The 19,623-nt window shown below is 40.8% G+C and overlaps 1 protein-coding gene across 4 annotated transcripts in view; it reads right to left on the reverse strand.

Annotated features, from left to right (window-relative positions):
• Positions 1-1,544: 1,544 nt before the first annotated feature.
• The window catches only part of LOC126252807 (C-terminal-binding protein), a 211,106-nt gene continuing 193,027 nt past the window's right edge, over positions 1,545-19,623 (reverse strand). For 3 of the 4 annotated variants that reach the window (XM_049953743.1, XM_049953744.1, XM_049953745.1), the window contains exon 9: positions 1,545-4,824. In XM_049953743.1, coding sequence (XP_049809700.1) covers positions 4,759-4,824 — 66 coding nt within the window. In that variant the 3' untranslated portion in view covers positions 1,545-4,758. Of the gene's footprint in view, positions 4,825-6,211; positions 6,275-19,623 lie in introns of all 4 variants that reach the window. The other variant, XM_049953747.1, reaches the window with a different exon arrangement.

Below are 19,623 nucleotides of genomic sequence, written 5' to 3' on the forward strand. Positions count from 1 at the left end.
TCTCTGTAGGCATAAGAATGGAAATGCTGTTTACACATTTCTGAGCAATGACTGACTTCAATTATTGCTGTTTCATTTTTGCTATTACAGACCCTTTAAAGAAAGTGTCGTGTATTCCTACAAGATGAAGTTTTGATCAAACCTAGAAAAAAACTGCCTATAACTGTATGTCCATGAACCAATATCTATGCTGATATGGATAATTTTTCTTGTGGTGAGTAATTTGTAATATAAAGCAGGATTCACAAGACATGGCATAAGAAATTACCGCAAAACACATGTGGGCAGGTGCAAATTCTTGAGCAATCATGGAGGTGAGGAAGTGTTGATAATGTGCACAGAATCGTTTGTGACAAGACGCATAGGGCCATGCACTTTACCAAATAGATTAACAGGTGCTGTATCACCAATTTTTTTGCAACAAATTACCTACAATATTTGAGACTGTTACAATGGCATAAAGACAATGACTGTGGTTTATGCAGGATGGGCCACGAGTGACAGTACCTACCGCACAGTTTCAGGGGTGACGTGGTCCAGCTGCATGGCCTCCCCATTCACCAGACCTGAATCCATTGGATTTCTGCTATGGTGGGCAATTAAAGGCATTGTTGTGTGACCAACCTATGTTACAAGAGTGTGAGACCAGCGCATGTGATGCACTCCAAATTGAGCTAGATGTATTTCAAAGAGGGTATACCTCACTGCGAAGAAAGGCTGAAAGATGTGTCTGAATGTGTGTAACCACATGCAGCATGACCTACAGTATCTACTATGTAACAATCAGATAGGAAAGAGGACAGATGGGCCCCGAGGATAGACTGGACCTTATCTCAACAGGAATGGGTTCCTAGGTATATTACAACATTTCATCTAGTTTTTACCAATACATTGTAGGGACGCATTTTTTTAAAGCGTCCTTTATATTGCTATTACATAAGAAAACAGGCTACCGAAAAGTCAATCCTGTGAGTTTTCAAAGAAGTTTATTGTGTGAGGAGAGGTTTTATAGGAAATGAGGTAGTAAGTTCAGTGATTTAACTGTTATGTAGTTCGAAAATAGGTGAACAAAAATAACTGCACAGTTTGTACCAATGCTTCATCTTTTAATACACCTGTCCATTGAAAAGGCCAGTACACTGGCATTTCAGAAATTGTGTGCCATGGTGAATAATACTTTATTTTCCAAACGTGGTGAAATTCCTTCACTTAACACTACAAGAAACAAAATACACTAGCATTTCACTAGAGATCATGACAAGATAATTTCAATACATGAATACAGAGCAGTTGAACTTCTTAGAGGAAGCTACTGATTTGTATTACTTCACTGCATCAGCCAATACGGATTGACCCACCAAATTACTACACAATGGCTTACATGAAATGTCCATTACATACTGCATCAAGTCCTTGAATTTGTGATGTTTATCAGCAGAAAAACCACTCCAAACACACACACATACCTGAAAGTGATGTTTCATAATTATATTTTATTATGCACTCCTTCAAAAACTTTAACTAGTGGAATGAGACCAAGCCGATATGTTTTATCATCTATTTCTTAACTTGGCACAATCATAGTTCAAAAATTTAAAATTTGAACATTCTAACAATGCAAATGAACAGCAAAACATCATTATAAAAAATATCTTGGAACAGCAGCAGCTTCACCTGAAATGTTCAGCTTACTGTTTCTCCCATTTTATGACAAGGTTGTTACAGTTTTCCCACTTGCTCCATCAGTGCCTGTACACCACTAATAACTATACTACAATATGCAGTACAGCAAACATCAATTGTCGCTGGAACTCTCAGCAATGCCACAAAAACAGATTTCAACTTAAAAATTACACGATACTTAACTGACTGAGACACCACCTTTTTGCAGATTGTTTATCACTTAACTATACTGGGCATGGAGTCATGACAGAACTAGAGGTTCCCTTTTTGAAGTTACACCTCTCTGTAATGAGCAAATACCAACATAGCCATTCCTTGAATTTAAGAAAGTATGTTATATAACAAAGTTATAACAGGTGGAATACAGCAAAGCAACAATGCACGATGCACTAATAATATTCATTGTTAAAACTCAAATATTACTTGATTGAAGTAATATCTAGAGAACAGAAGTAACTAGAATTCCCTATAGCCTCACAGATTTAATGCACTTTTTCCACTGCCAGAATATTCGGAAGCAAGAATCTTCTTTTAGCACAATGCCTGTTTGTAGTAGGAACCAAAGAATTCAGCAAAGTTGAAAGTAACCAGTTCAAATGATTTTCTGTCTTACTTTTCAAAGACAGTTCTTCATTACCCAGCCAAACAATCATTTTTGTAAAAGAAACCCACAGCACTGAAAATAGTGCTCACAGATGGTACGAAGTTTTGAAATCTTTCTCAAGTCACTTCATAATTACTTATTTATTCTGCAAACAAGTCTGAAATACACTGGCAGCTTTCACGCTTTACGTTGCCTCCTCCTGACAACCAAATAATGCTGCTCTACAAAATTACTTCCCAAATTGTCTGACAAATTGCATATTTTATTCTGAATGTTAATACATGACAGATGTGCCCTGGTAAAGGCAGCGGAAATAGGAAGACGTCAACTGTTCACAGCACTACTTAAAAAATAGATTCTAGATAGCAGTACTTGAGTATCTGACATTATCAACTAGTGCCACACATCACATTAAAAAAACAATAATGATAATTGAAGCTGACAGTGGTTTGTTGCTTGCTGAAGTGAACTCAATGAATATAATATGATGTTCTAATTTTTTATTTAACAAGTGCTGTGTCATGGCAGTTTGAAATAATTAGGCCCAGGTGTTTTTAATGTGCTAAAATTTTGGGCATTGTAGAGTGGACTATCTTTTAACTGAGAATAGTATTTAACAGTATCAACAACTGTTGGTAAAAGATGAGTAACAAGTATGGAGAAGGGTCATTAATTTCTGAATCTCTCGATTTGTAAGCAATTTCTTATAGCTCACAAAAGTTCTCTTTCCCCAGTTCTAAGTGTATGCCTACAGTGTAACAAGTGACATACAATTTGTGTTGCAAAAACTCAAGGTCACAATGTTTTCAACAGGCAGACAAATGTAAATTAGCAACACTGTAAACAGGACAACAACAAGAAAAATTGGGACCAATGATTAAAAAAACAACCTTAAGATTTAGAAATAAAGTTAATTATATTTGGGCATATAAGTGATACAAAAATGTCACTAAAATTGCTACAGTTGTGAAACCCCATATTTATTACTACTTGGGCACTAAAATTAGATCGAAATGAATTTTATCTGAAGAGTTATTTCATTCGACTGATATTTACTTTTTATGATGGCTACAAAAACAAATGACATCTCATTTAGTGACAACTCTTCAATACTTAAGTGGCACTATTCAAAATCTGGTAATTTCACAAATTGGAACTAAACAGCACTTTTGAATTTTTCACAGTATACACATGCACAACTTTTAAATGTGGGGTTTCAGAAATGGTTTAATATGATTCACAACTGATCTATCTTAAAACAAAACAAAAAAACTGTATTCTAAAAATTCATGTACTTTTTACCAATATCCAAATGAACAAAAGCAGTATTGCACAGTTTCCACATGCAATAAAATCCTTATTTCAGCATTTTGGTAATAAATTTGGTTCTCTACACCACAGAATTCGTCAAAAGTATTTAACAAACATTATTGAGAGACCTAGACTATTTTTTTTATAAACACTCGAACACTGAAACCATGAGAAGTATAGTGTTGCCTGATGTGTGAACAGTTATCAAAAACAGATGCATCGTTTTATTACCTGACAACACAAATGTGAGAAGAACAAAATGTACATTTGCAAATATAAATGCAGAAACTATACATACATGAGAAAATCTTTACACTTTTGGTTCCAATTGCCATGCTACTGCATCTGTCTTCGATAATAATGCTTCATGGAGGCAATGCTGAATAAGCATGTCTTCATTCTTATTTAACAGAAAATAGATGAAGTGAAGCATCTCAAGAACAATTTCTTCAAATCATTTAAAAATGTGCCTCCTCAAAATGAATGTTGTTCATTTAGAACTAAAACTGAATTATTACAATAAAAATCAATTATTTCTATCTTATCACTCTTACTACTATTTCTCAGAGAACTTCTCATCTTAATTTTACACTAAGTGATGTGTCAGAATCCCTCTTTATCACTGTCCAACACAGACATCGCAATTTGTACATATATCAAATTGCACTGTCCAAACACGACAAACAATTAGAATGATTTACAGATTTAATATCTGAAACTGCAGAAACAATACTGTGTTGTATTCCTTATGTAGAAAATGCGAACTTATTTAAGTTTTCCAGTGCTGGAACACCCAGGTAGCAGAAAATGGAGGAACACCAGGGCTACATCTGTATGTCTAACATTCAACCCTTTCCTACAAGTCACAGATCAAAAGTCTGGCCACTTTTGGTTCACCAGTTTCTTCCACTCACACACACTCAGAATAAAGAACATGCTGTATCACCAGTAGATATGAAGATGTGAATGTTAATATGGCTCCTGTAAACTCTTCATTCTTCTGAAGGCGATATTGTGCAGGAGATGGGAAAAATCGTTAACTTCTGGTTTTTCCTTAAACATTCAATTACAAAAATCAACAAAGACATGAATTTTTTCCTCCTCGTAGGATAAGTTTCTCCTTTGCTGGGCCTGTGGGAGCATTTTCAGGGTGTACCCTGTTAATGCACTTCTGACGGCTCTGGCTTCTGCGAATGGTGGTTAGATGGGTCTGGTGTATTCAGAGGCTGGAAAGAAAAAGTGAATTCACTGAACAACAAGTGCTGAGTCAAGAAAAATAAACACAAATATAACAAGTAATTATGTAACACATTATATTTCAAATGCGTTAAATCTTGTGTGTGCCCTAACATTCGGAACACACACACACACACACACACACACACACATTTTAGATATACATCTTAACATGATCTCCCATTATGCAAACAGAAAGCAGGCTCTCAGCTAAATCTATCTTTTAGTTCCCCAGTCTCTGGGTCTATAATATTCCCAAATTGTCATACACGAAGCCAAGTAGCAATATCTATTCCTTAATGACATCCCCATTTGAAATTGATCTGTTTGGATCAGTTTAGTCTCTGATGAAGTTTAGATGGATTAAAAAAAAAAAAAAAAAAACAACCTTTTGGAATAACTAAAACCTGATAGGAAACAAATCTGGATCGAAATGTGCATGAAAGTCTTGTCTTACAGCACTCATTTCATAAAAGCAAAACCACTGACAACTACTATGTGTAGAATCAGAATTCTTTCGGCATGAACAATAAAACAATCATATCCAACTGACTTTCACTTGTATGCCTGTGGGCTAATGGAAGAGAAAAACTGATACAGGTAAGATACTTCACAAAATACATTATTATTATTATTATTATTATTAAGAAACATGACGAACAACAAAATACATAATAATCTATCAACAATGCACTGAAATACAATTTTGTTTCCATGCAATGTCGTACCGCCCCATTCCCTACTGTTAATAGTGCACTTCACTATCAGAACACATGTAATACATCAGGAAAAAGATACATTAAAACATATTAAGTTCAAACATTAAGTTTTGTATGTAAGTGTATATAAAGCAATATGTAGTGATGTGTGTTCGAAGAACAATGTACGACTTAACCAATTTTATGACAGCACAACCATTTATTCTGAAACCCACTGTTTTCAATGCAATTGTTAGTCACACACTGTACTGCCTTCAGGGCAATGACATCAGAGCTGGTAGAGAAAAAAGTGTAAACCATTACCAACTATTCCCAGAACTCTGAAATCTTCATGATGTGTGGTTTCAATAAATTGAGACACACAAGTTTTGAATGGAGAGAAGGACATGATACATGTGTGGATGAAAACAAAGAGCAAACATTCTACTCAAGTATCAAAACACAATTGACACTATCACAAGAACAGCCATCTAAAGGTTAAGACTCCACAGTCACTATCAAAGGTGCTAAAGAAATTTATTGAGGAACCCCTTTCTTTCCAAGTTAATTCCCATTCCCCATACCTCAGTACTTAAACTCCACAGCCACATAAAACTAAAATCAAGTACACTGGTGTGAGGAGACCCCCATGTGACAATCAAAAATGGTTTCAACTTACCAAGAGTGTGCTTGTGGGAAGCGATTTGTTACGTTATCATCGGTCCTCATTTTTTTGATGGAACTGTAAATGGAGAAACTTGCTTCAATTTCATGGGAGATGGTTTGGCCAGATAATTTTGTCAGATATTTCTGATTTGCATACAATTTGGCAAAGTTAAGGCTCTTAATCCCATTACAACACTCCAGTATTAATAAAAGCCAAGATATGTGGTAGATAGTTGCCACACAACTGGTCAGTATGGTATCTATGTTATGAAATAAGGCAGTGAAGAATTACGTTTAGTTGCATATATGCGAAACTATGATGATGGATAGAGTTATTAACATAAATTTCATATGAGAATTGCTAAAAAATGAAAGATATCCTACTTATGGAAAATACTTAATGGTTCCAACGACTGAGGAACTGATTACCTTCCTCACAACTGCACCTACCTCAATGAACAACATTTTATTGTTTTCAATTGATAGAAAAATCTAAAATACTGTTAATCATGTCAGCAGGTGTGTGTGTATGTGTGTGTGTGTGTGTGGCGCGCACGCACACACATGACTAGGAAATAAAAGCATAAAAAGATTTGTATGATATTACTGCTGTATTGGTAAAGCATTGTTAGGTTTCTTGCATAATACTCAAAGACACTTTTTACAGACAAATTATAAAGTGTATATATACAGTTCCGCCACATGTTACGACAATCAGATGGAGTATGAAACTTACATATTTAACCCTTGAAATGTCCTCCACCCAAGAAGAATTATCACTGAAACAGCAAGGAGTATCACATGCTGTGCTGCCGTAAGTAGTAGAGCCAAGGAGTTTATATTTTGTGAAGTTGACAGTGTTTAAGAAGTTGTGGGAGGATAAGCTGTGTAGCATTCAAACTTTATTCTGTAATACACAAGTTTTATTTTCCATTTCGGTAGTAAATAGTGCCTTGACATACAGGGTGTAGTAGAAATAATTCAAGAACTTTAAACATAGATAACAAAAATGCACAATGACATTCACAAATTTAATGCACAATTTGAAAGGGTAGTGTCTACCATTTACATCACATACACACTAAGCTTCAAAAATCTTATCATCCAGACAATGACCCTCCTTTTCTACGCACATTTGAAGTCACTTTGTAAGTTCAACATGACCCTCTTAGTCATGTCTTGTGATACTACCCCAATTTCATGATGGATGGCAGCTTCCAGGTCATGTGGGGTTCACAGCTTACGACAAGAGACATGCACCTTGAAGTATCCCCACAGAAAGAAATAACAGGAGGGAAGATTGGGAGAATGGGTTGCCAACTGAACATCACCTAGGAGGCTTATGAATGCCTTGAATGGGTCTGCAGCAGAACCATCTTGTTTTAATCACACAGCAGGATTCTCTAGGTCAACGAGTGTCTGCTGCAGGAAAATGCGTAGCAGTTGTATGGAACGATCAGATGTTAACATCACAGTTCTGTCTTCCTAGAAGTATGAGCCTACAATTCTGAAACCAGTGACAGCACACCAAACACTACCATGATCGCTGTGGTGGGCACTGAACAATGTAGAGAGGATTGGTTGTGGTCCAGTACCGAAAATTTTGTTTACTGGCATAGCCGAACAAATAAGGTGTGCTTTACCACTAGCCAGCAGACTGCTGTCAGTTGAGATGACTTCTATGATAGTCTCAAAACGAGCTGTGCGATTGGCCCAATATCTTTCACTGAGTTCTTGCGTTCTCACTATTTTGTACGGATGGTGGAACTACTATTCTATTTGAAAAATTCTCCTTATGGTATGGTTTGAGAGTCCCATAGCAATTGTATGCCTATAGACTGAATGTTGCGGAGATTGGAAAAGGCAAATTTCACTGCACCGATGTTCTGACACTAACAGGCCTACCTGTGACATCGTTTAACACTCTAACCCACTATTCTAAAATAACTGACCCTCACCAGAATGGTTTCAGATTTGGAACTTTCAAATGTCAACCTAGCCTAAAAGGACAATGAAATAAGCAGTAAGTTGCAGTAAAAGAGAGAGCATTTTTTAAGTTTCAATCATAAATCCTTTATGTTCCAGAGGAGGTAATTCACATTTTCCAAGATCCCCCACCCCACAGATGGGTCACAATAACATATAGAGGGGTCCAGAAAAATGCAGACACTCTCTGATAGTTAATATCTTTGGAACAAAACGATACATTGCTGCAGTTTTGCTTGGTAGCGTAGCCTATTGTCTTCTCAACACATCTGAGTGTTTGTTTTCCAGCAGATGACAGTGCATTAATGAATACAGTAAGACTGTCATTTGAGCAACTTAAGGCCGTATTGAAATGGTACTGGAAACACAAAAACATGATGAAGGTATAACAGCAGTGGTGTAATGTGTATGGAACTATACCACAAACATGTAGAACAATTTATCATAATTGGTATAAATTTGAAGCCAACGGTACTGTTCCAGATGTGCATAAATAAAGGTCTGACCAATGAAAAAATATCAGCCTAGCTTCTAGCACAGCTGTGTTGAAACATTTCACTAAGCCACCTAAAAAATCTATGAAGCAGGGTTGACATGAAAGCAGGGTAAGCCGAACGATCATACGACGAATTCTGAAGGCTGAAAAGTGGGAAGTGAACATTCCAAGATCACTGCATGCTACGAATGAGGATGAGCTGGATCGAAGGATGGAGAACTGTGAGAGGTTTTAAGGCATGTTTCGTGAGGATGAATGGTTTGCAGGGATTGTTATCTGGTCTGACAAAGCACAATTCAAACTGTAAACTTCCACAACTATGAGGACTGCGCTCCTAAAAATCCCCACACTTGCATGGACAAACATGTTAATCTACTGGGTGTTAATGTGTTGTGTGGTCTGCCATAACATGGCTTGACTGGCCCAGGCTCTGTTGAAGGTACTGGCGAGGTGTATCTTCATATGCTGCGAACGGCGATTTTTCCTGCCATCCGAGAGGTGTTTGGAAATGAAAGGCTTTGCTTAAAAACAGATGGCACTCTGCCTCACGACCACAGAGATGTCAGAGCCTGCTTGGATGAAAAGCTACCTGGACAATGGGTATGTCTAATAGGAGCTGTTGAGTACCGACCACGGTCTCCAGACCTTACACCTCTTGACTTCTAACATGTGGCAGCTTGCAAAATTAGATTAGTTTAGATTAGAAAATAAAGTCCATCATCAGCAGCCAGCTACACTGAACAAGCTACAAGAAACCATCAAGGCATCCTGTACAGCTATGACACTGGCAACTGTAGTTCACTCAACAGTACAGTGGCATTGACATTGTTTGGTTGCTAATGGGGGTCTCTTAACACAAAAAATAACCTCCCCATGCAAGAATTTTAACGGCATCTCATTTTGTTCTAGTAATATTGAATATCACAATGTGTGTACATTTTTCTGAACCCTTCTACATGTGACGTAAATAGCAAACACTACTCTTTCAGAACTGTGCACTAAAATCTGTGAATGTCAATGTGTCTGTGGTGTTGTGTAAAACACACACACACACACACACACACACACACACACACACACACAGAGAGAGAGAGAGAGAGAGAGAGAGAGAGAGAGAGAGAGAGATAGGTGAAATATGTCTAATACCAACTCAGACATGTTGACGTCATTAAACATTTTCTCTAAGCTCACTATCATCTCATTTAATCTACAGGCAATGTCTATTGTGTATGGGAACTAAACAACATTGATTTATTTGAGTTTAAGAGTAACAAAACATCAAAAGAGTTAACAGCCAACCATGTATTCAAAACCTTTACGCAGGGAAGCACAACAGTAATTTTAATATTCATTTCTGAATGATTGCTTTTCAAATTGCTTACAACTGATTATGCTGTATTTAAATAATAATAACTAGCAAAACATGAATAATCAAGATGACATTTTTAAATGCATGACTTGTGTAATATTAAATTGCCAGCACCTTATTGCATTTCAATAAATGAAAGCAATGTTAGGAGTGGCATGTTCAATTATTTGTAACATCCTTTACGTTGTGAGGTGAGAAGTTGAGGGGAGGGGAGGGGAGGGAGGGGACAGGGGCAGGGGCAGGGGCAGGATACAGGTTGGGATGGAGGATGTAACAGAATTGGCCACTACTTGCCAACTAATATCTATTGAACTCTATCCAAACTGGCAAACCAGAATATGAGGAGACACCTTTCTGAATGAGAAGTTCATTATGAGAGTGATGTGCCTTGGAAAGTACCAGTGGTACTGTACACATTGTACTATGAATATAAAGTAAACTAAAAGATTCATAGGTAATCAAAACAGTTTGTCAATGAAAGCTGCTACAGACTTTAGTTTTCTGCCATACAATATTTCAGTTTCAGGAAAGCATGTGTGGGTAATGAGATTAATGGATTAGAATAATGTATGAATGAAGTCAACATACTTTTATTTATTTATTTAACTGGTGAATACTGTATGGTGCCCCATTAATTACTACTGAATCAATATGAACAACCACCCAGCTCATACCTGTGGGACACTGAATCAGAACCTTAGATTGAGTTGCACCTGCAACGGCAATTGCCAGTATATCAACATTTCTTCCAAAGCACCCCAACTAATGGCCCAGTATATTTCTTACCTTTACGAACTATTCTGTCAATATTTTAAAACAGGGTTGGTCTAATTGAGAAATACAAGATTCCAACAAGGTGGAAAAACTTGCTTCCCCTCAAAGTTTAAGATTTCAAAATAAGAAGACACTATGCATTTACTGTTATAACAGTCATCCAGCGCGCGCGCGCGCACACACACACACACACACACACACACACACACACACACACACACACACACACACAAACGAAATGCAGGACAATCAATAATGGAGGAAATATAATGGGTATAGGTACTGACACCACCTATTCATCTCCACTATGTACTAACAGCGAACAACCAATTTCCAGGCATGTTTCACTGTACAACATCCTGCACTCCACTTGTCTAAGATGCTCCTAAAATGCCAAATATCAGTAGAAAGTCTTATAACACAGAACATATATACTTGCCATACAAGTGTTTCATGTCATTAAACATTAGAACCTTGTAGAAATATGTATTAACTAATGTGAGCTACTTTAATTTCTCAGCAGACATGCTAAAAATTTATATTTTAACAATGGGTTGCTGTTGCTACATCACTGTTTCGTAACACTTCACAGGTGGTGTTGCAGACATTCCAGTTTTATTACAACATACCAACTTACCTGCCATTAAACCCTCACATATTCTTTCATATAAATTAGGTGTAACTTCAAAAAGTGAAAGCTGCATAAAGTCCAAAGCACTTGAAAAAATGAGCTGCTAGACATTCTAATACAGAAGAAAGAGTGAATAGTGCATTCAAAATATTGTGACATGCTAGTTTCAAGAGTGCTATTCCCACTATGTACGATAGCCGGATCACAGGTGTTGTCCACACCTACAATTACTGAACAGTCCCACTACGGAACTTCAAATGGAAAAGTTTTCAACAGTGTTATGCAACTGAAAGATTAAGCAAACTTGCACCAATGGTCTTCCTGACTGGATTTTAAAACTCCCTTCCCAGGCATTTGGTGGTTGCACAAAGTTTCAGAATACATACGAGCTTTTTAACAATCCAACCACATCTCTGCCCAAACTTTAAATATGTCTGCTTGGGTCTGTATATGTGTGGATGGATATGTGTGTGTGTGTGTGTGTGTGTGTGCGCACGAGTGTATACCTGTCCTTTTTTCCCCCTAAGGTAAGTCTTTCCGCTCCCGGGATTGGAATGACTCCTTACCCTCTCCCTTAAAACCCACATCCTTTCGTCTTTCCCTCTCCTTCCCTCTTTCCTGATGAGGCAACAGTTTGTTGCGAAAGCTTGAATTTTGTGTGTATGTTTGTGTTCGTTTGTGTCTCTGTCGACCTGCCAGCACTTTCATTTGGTAAGTCATATCATCTTTGTTTTTAGATATATTTTTCCTACGTGGAATGTTTCCCTCTATTATATATATAATCGGATAGATCCGAACTCCGGAGATGGGAACTTGCTCTTCAATATATCTTGTCTTCCCATTATCCACCAGGCCTCAATCTCCGCTAATTTCAAGTTGCCGCCACTCATACCTCACCTGTCATTCAACAACATCTTTGCCTCTGCACTTCCGCCTCGACTGACATCTCTGCCCAACCTCTTTGCCTCTGTATATGTCTGCTTGTGTGTGTGTGTGTGTGTGTGTGTGTGTGTGTGTGTGTGTGTGTGTGTGTGAGCGTGCGTGCGAGCGTATACCTGTCCTTTTTTCCCCCCTAAGGAAAGTCTTTCCGCTCCCGGGCTTGGAATGACTCCTTACCCTCTCCCTTAAAACCCAAATCCTTTCGTCTTTCCGTCTCCTTCCCTCTTTCCTGACGAGGCAACCGTTGGTTGCGAAAGCTAGAATTTTGTGTGTATGTGTTGTCTATCGACGTGCCAGCGCTTTCGATTGGTAAGTCACATCATCTTTGTTTTTAGATATATTTTTCCCACGTGGAATGTTTCCCTGTATTTCCTATACCGAGAAGGGTATGCACACATACAACAAGAATGTATGCAACTCACATCAGACAATAAATTACAGGCTAATGGTATATTATGTTATCTGTGTAAATCACATCATCCTTTTACGAAAATTTAAAGTATTACGCTGTATTATAAAATGACAAAAGGTAATGCTGATCTGATCCCTGAATGGAAACAAAGGCTGTCAATAGAGACAAGTGCTCTATTAAGTCATCAGTCATCGAACTGGATACTAAATGCATGTGGTCACAGAAGGCTTCATTGTGAAGCCCTTACTTTTCCTCGCTATATTAAAATTTCGTTATTAACATTATCATGTGCCAAATTAGTTTTGTTTGCAGTTGATACAAATATTGCAACAACAATCAAACCAAGTATAGTTGTAGAAAGAGCAGTTAAGAAATTATTCATGTACATGTTTATCTCTGAAGAGATACACCATATGCAGTTCAGAACACTGAAGATGTTTCCTTCCCGTGTATGTACGCAATACGCAGACAAGCAAGTAAGAGATTACAGAATATCATTTTTAAGATTTCAACTTTATGATAAATTCGTGAGGAGCTTACGACAGTACTGCAGGACACCTAAACAAATCTTTATTCACAATGGAATATATATATATATATATATATATATATATATATATATATATATAGAGAGAGAGGGGGGGGGGGGGAGGGAACATTCCACGTGGGAAAAATATATCTAAAAACAAAGATGATGTGACTTACCAAACGAAAGCGCTGGCACGTTGATAGACACACAAACAAACACAAACATACACACAAAATTCAAGCTTTGGCAACCAACAGTTGCCTCGTCAGGAAAGAGGGAAGGAGACAGAAAGACGAAAGGATTTAGGTTTTAAGGGAGAGGGTAAGGAGTCACTCCAATCCCGGGAGCGGAAAGACTTACCTTAGGGGGAAAAAATATCGGGTATACACTTGCGCGCGCGCACACACACATATCCATCCACACATATAGAGACACAAGCAGACATATTTAAAGACAAAGAGTTTGGGCAGAGATGTCAGTCGAGGCAGAAGTGCAGAGGCAAAGATGTTGTTGAATGACAGGTGAGGTATGAGTGGCGGCAACTTGAAATTAGCGGAGATTGAGGCCTGGTGGATAACGGGAAGAGAGGATATATTGAAGAGCAAGTTCCCATCTCCGGAGTTCGGATAGGTTGGTGTTAGTGTGAAGTATCCAGATAACCCGGACGGTGTAACACTGCGCCAAGATGTGCTGGCCGTGCACCAAGGCATGTTTAGCCACAGGGTGATCCTCATTACCAACAAACACTGTCTGCCTGTGTCCATTCATGCGAATGGACAGTTTGTTGCTGGTCATTCCCACATAGAAAGCTTCACAGTGTAGGCAGGTCAGTTGGTAAATCACGTGAGTGCTTTCACACGTGGCTCTGCCTTTGTTCGTGTACACCCTCCAGGTTACAGGACTGGAGTAGGTGGTGGTGGGAGGGTGCATCGGACAGGTTTTACACCGGGGGCGGTTACAAGGGTAGGAGCCAGAGGGTAGGGAAGGTGGTTTGGGGATTTCATAGGGATGAACTAAGAGGTTACGAAGGTTAGGTGGGTGGCGGAAAGACACTCTTGGTGGAGTGGGGAGGATTTCATGAAGGATGGATCTCATTTCAGGGCAGGATTTGAGGAAGTCGTATCCCTGCTGGAGAGCCACATTCAGAATCTGATCCAGTCCCGGAAAGTATCCTGTCACAAGTGGGGCACTTTTGTGGTTCTTCTGTGGGAGGTTCTGGGTTTGAGAGGATGAGGAAGTGGCTCTGGTTATTTGCTTCTGTACCAGGTCGGGAGGGTAGTTGCGGGATGCGAAAGCTGTTGTCAGGTTGTTGGTGTAATGGTTCAGGGATTCCGGACTGGAGCAGATTCGTTTGCCACGAAGACCTAGGCTGTAGGGAAGGGACCGTTTGATGTGGAATGGGTGGCAGCTGTCGTAATGGAGGTACTGTTGCTTGTTGGTGGGTTTGATGTGGACGGACGTGTGAAGCTGGCCATTGGACAGGTGGAGGTCAACATCAAGGGAAGTGGCATGGGATTTGGAGTAGGACCAGGTGAATCTTATGGAACCAAAGGAGTCGAGGTTGGAGAGGAAATTCTGGAGTTGTTCTTCACTGTGAGTCCAGTTCATGAAGATGTCATCAATAAATCTGTACCAAACTTTGGGTTGGCAGGCTTGGGTAACCAAGAAGGCTTCCTTTAAGCGACCCATGAATAGGTTGGCGTATGAGGGGGCCATCCTGGTACCCATGGCTGTTCCCTTTAATTGTTGGTATGTCTGGCCTTCAAAAGTGAAGAAGTTGTGGGTCAGGATGAAGCTGGCTAAGGTAATGAGGAAAGAGGTTTTAGGTAGGGTGGCAGGTGATCGCCGTGAAAGGAAGTGCTCCATCGCAGCGAGGCCCTGGACGTGCGGTATATTTGTGTATAAGGAAGTAGCATCAATGGTTACAAGGATGGTTTCCGGGGGTATCGGATTGGGTAAGGATTCCAGGCGTTCGAGGAAGTGGTTGGTGTCTTTGATGAAGGATGGGAGACTGCATGTAATGGGTTGAAGGTGTTGATCTACGTAGGCGGAGATACGTTCTGTGGGGGCTTGGTAACCAGCTACAATGGGGCGGCCGGGATGATTGGGTTTGTGAATTTTAGGAAGAAGGTAGAAGTTAGGGGTGCGGGGTGTCGGTGGGGTCAGGAGGTTGATGGAGTCAGGTGAAAGGTTTTGTAGGGGGCCTAAGGTTCTGAGGATTCCTTGAAGCTCTGCCTGGACATCAGGAATGGGATTACCTTGGCAGACTTTGTATGTTGTGTTGTCTGAAAGCTGACGCGGTCCCTCAGCCACATACTCCTGACGATCAAGTACCACGGTCGTGGAACCCTTGTCCGCTGGAAGGATGACGATGGACCAGTCAGCCTTCAGATCACGGATAGCCTGGGCTTCAGCAGTGGTGATGTTGGTAGTAGGATTAAGGTTTTTTAAGAAGGATTGAGAGGCAAGGCTGGAAGTCAGAAATTCCTGGAAGGTTTGGAGAGGGTGATTTTGAGGAAGAGGAGGTAGGTCCCGCTGTGACGGAGGACGGAACTGTTCCAGGCAGGGTTCAATTTGGATAGTGTCTTGGGGAGTTGGATCATTAGGAGTAGGATTAGGATCATTTTTCTTCGTGGCAAAGTGATACTTCCAGCAGAGAGTACGAGTGTAGGACAGTAAATCTTTGACGAGGGCTGTTTGGTTGAATTTGGGAGTGGGGCTGAAGGTGAGGCCTTTGGATAGAACAGAGGTTTCGGATTGGGACAGAGGTTTGGAGGAAAGGTTAACTACTGAATTAGGGTGTTGTGGTTCCAGACTGTGTTGATTGGAATTTTGAGGTTTTGGAGGGAGTGGAGCTGGAAGGACAGTAAATCTTTGACGAGGGCTGTATTCCTAATGATCCAACTCCCCAAGACACTATCCAAATTGAACCCTGCCTGGAACAGTTCCGTCCTCCGTCACAGCGGGACCCACCTCCTCTTCCTCAAAATCACCCTCTCCAAACCTTCCAGGAATTTCTGACTTCCAGCCTTGCCGCTCAATCCTCCTTAAAAAACCTTAATCCTACTCCCAACATCACCACTGCTGAAGCCCAGGCTATCCGTGGTCTGAAGGCTGACCGGTCCATCGTCATCCTTCCGGCGGACAAGGGATCCACGACCATGGTACTTGATCGTCTGGAGTATGTGGCTGAGGGACTGCGTCAGCTTTCAGACAACACAACATACAAAGTCTGCCAAGGTAATCCCATTCCTGACGTCCAGGCAGAGCTTCAAGGAATCCTCAGAACCTTAGGCCCCCTACAAAACCTTTCACCTGACTCCATCAACCTCCTGACCCCACCGACACCCCGCACCCCTAACTTCTACCTTCTTCCTAAAATTCACAAACCCAATCATCCCGGCCGCCCCATTGTAGCTGGTTACCAAGCCCCCACAGAACGTATCCCCGCCTACGTAGATCAACACCTTCAACCCATTACATGCAGTCCCCCATCCTTCATCAAAGACACCAACCACTTCCTCGAACGCCTGGAATCCTTACCCAATCCGATACCCCCGGAAACCATCCTTGTAACCATTGATGCCACTTCCTTATACACAAATATCCCGCACGTCCAGGGCCTCGCAGCGATGGAGCACTTCCTTTCACGGCGATCACCTGCCACCCTACCTAAAACCTCTTTCCTCATTACCTTAGCCAGCTTCATCCTGACCCACAACTTCTTCACTTTTGAAGGCCAGACATACCAACAATTAAAGGGAACAGCCATGGGTACCAGGATGGCCCCCTCATACGCCAACCTATTCATGGGTCGCTTAAAGGAAGCCTTCTTGGTTACCCAAGCCTGCCAACCCAAAGTTCCAGAATTTCCTCTCCAACCTCAACTCCTTTGGTTCCATCAGATTCACCTGGTCCTACTACAAATCCCATGCCACTTTCCTTGATGTTGACCTCCACCTGTCCAATGGCCAGCTTCACACGTCCCTCCACATCAAACCCACCAACAAGCAACAGTAGCTCCATTACGACCGCTGCCACCCATTCCACATCAAACGGTCCCTTCCCTATAGCCTAGGTCTTCGTGGCAAACGAATCTGCTCCACAGAAGAACCACAAAAGTGCCCCACTTGTGACAGGATACTTTCCGGGACTAGATCAGATTCTGAATGTGGCTCTCCAGCATGGATACGACTTCCTCAAATCCTGCCCTGAAATGAGATCCATCCTTCATGAAATCCTCTCCACTCCACCAAGAGTGTCTTTCCGCCGTCCACCTAACCTTCGTAACCTCTTAGTTCATCCCTATGAAATCCCCAAACTACCTTCCCTACCCTCTGGCTCCTACCCTTGTAACCGCCCCCGGTGTAAAACTTGTCCCATGCACCCTCCCACCACCACCTACTCCGGTCCTGTAACCCGGAAGGTGTACACGATCAAAGGCAGAGCCACGTGTGAAAGCACCCACGTGATCTACCAACTGACCTGCCTACACTGTGATGCATTCTATGTGGGAATGACCAGCAACAAACTGTCTATTCGCATGAATGGACTCTGGCAGACAGTGTTTGTTGGTAATGAGGATCACCCTGTGGCTAAACATGCCTTGGTGCACGGCCAGCACATCTTGGCGCAGTGTTACACCGTCCGGGTTATCTGGATACTTCCCACTACCACCAATCTATCCGAACTCCGGAGATGGGAACTTGCTCTTCAATATATCCTCTCTTCCCGTTATCCACCAGGCCTCAATCTCCGCTAATTTCAAGTTGCCGCCAATCATACCTCACCTGTCATTCAACAACATCTTTGCCTCTTCACTTCCGCCTCGACTGACATCTCTGCCCAAACTCTTTGTCTTTAAATATGTCTGATTGTGTCTGTATATGTGTGGATGGATATGTGTGTGTGTGTGTGTGTGTGTGTGTGTGTGTGCGCGCGCGCGTGTGTATATCCGTCCTTTTTTCCCCCTAAGGCAAGTCTTTCCGCTCCCGGGATTGGAATGACTCCTTACCCTCTCGCTTAAAACCCACATCCTTTCGTCTTTCCCTCTCCTTCCCTCTTTCCTGATGAGGCAACAGTGTTGCGAAAGCTTGAATTTTGTGTGTATGTTTGTGTGTCTATCGACGTGCCAGCGCAATACTGTGGAAGATTTTTCATCTCCCAGTACCTATTGCAACCTACATCCTTCTGAATCTGCTTAGTGTATTCATCTCTTCGTCTTGCTGAAGAAAGCCTTGCTTTCTTTTCTTTTAGAAACCAGCTGCAGGCTGAAGTTGACAGTTTTTGTAACTAGTATGCACTGCCTAGCAAATGGAAGAAGATATATGGAGAGTGTCAACTTTATGCATGCGGAGAAAAACTATATATATATATATATAGAGGGAAACATTCCACGTAGGAAAAATATATCTAAAAACAAAGATGATGTGACGTACCAAATGAAAGTGCTGGCAGGTCGACAGAGACACAAACGAACACAAACATACACACAAAATTCAAGCTTTCGCAACAAACTGTTGCCTCATCAGGAAAGAGGGAAGGAGAGGGAAAGACGAAAGGATGTGGGTTTTAAGGGAGAGGGTAAGGAGTCATTCCAATCCCGGGAGCGGAAAGACTTACCTTAGGGGGAAAAAAGGACAGGTATACACTCGCGCACACACACACACACACATATCCGTCCACACATATACAGACAAAATATGTTTGCTTGGGTCTGCACACACGTACATTTGCTAACATCAAAGTTAAATGTAAGGTGCAATCAAATGAACACATGCCATAACGTAACCATGGAATGGTTCCACTGAAAAGCAATCAGCATATAAAAAAATTATCCCAATGCAAGACAATGATCAATTCCTGGTTCGTGGAATGATGTTGGCCACTGAAGGATCAACAATCGCACCCACCGTTGCACTCCTTCGTGTGAATGAAACTGACATCACGCACATCTTTCTTAGGGTCACCAAAGGTGTGAAAATCAAAGGAAACAGGAACTGATTGTCATGTCTCCCAGTGGGATAAATGTGTTTACGTATGTGGTGGTTACCTTTGAGAGGAACTAGTCCATAGTTCTGTTGTGGTAGGTGTTTGGACATTAAAATTACGTTTTCTTCCTTTCTACATCTACAGTGATACTCCACAATCGATATTACAGGGTACCAATACCACTACAAGTCATTTCCTTTCCGATTCCATTCGTAAATATACTGAGGGGAAAAACAACTGTCTACATGCCTGTGTATGAGCCCTAATTTCTCATAGATTATCTCCGTGGTCCTTACAC

Source organism: Schistocerca nitens, chromosome 4, assembly GCF_023898315.1.
Source record: "Schistocerca nitens isolate TAMUIC-IGC-003100 chromosome 4, iqSchNite1.1, whole genome shotgun sequence".
In the NCBI taxonomy this organism is placed as follows: domain Eukaryota; kingdom Metazoa; phylum Arthropoda; class Insecta; order Orthoptera; family Acrididae; genus Schistocerca; species Schistocerca nitens.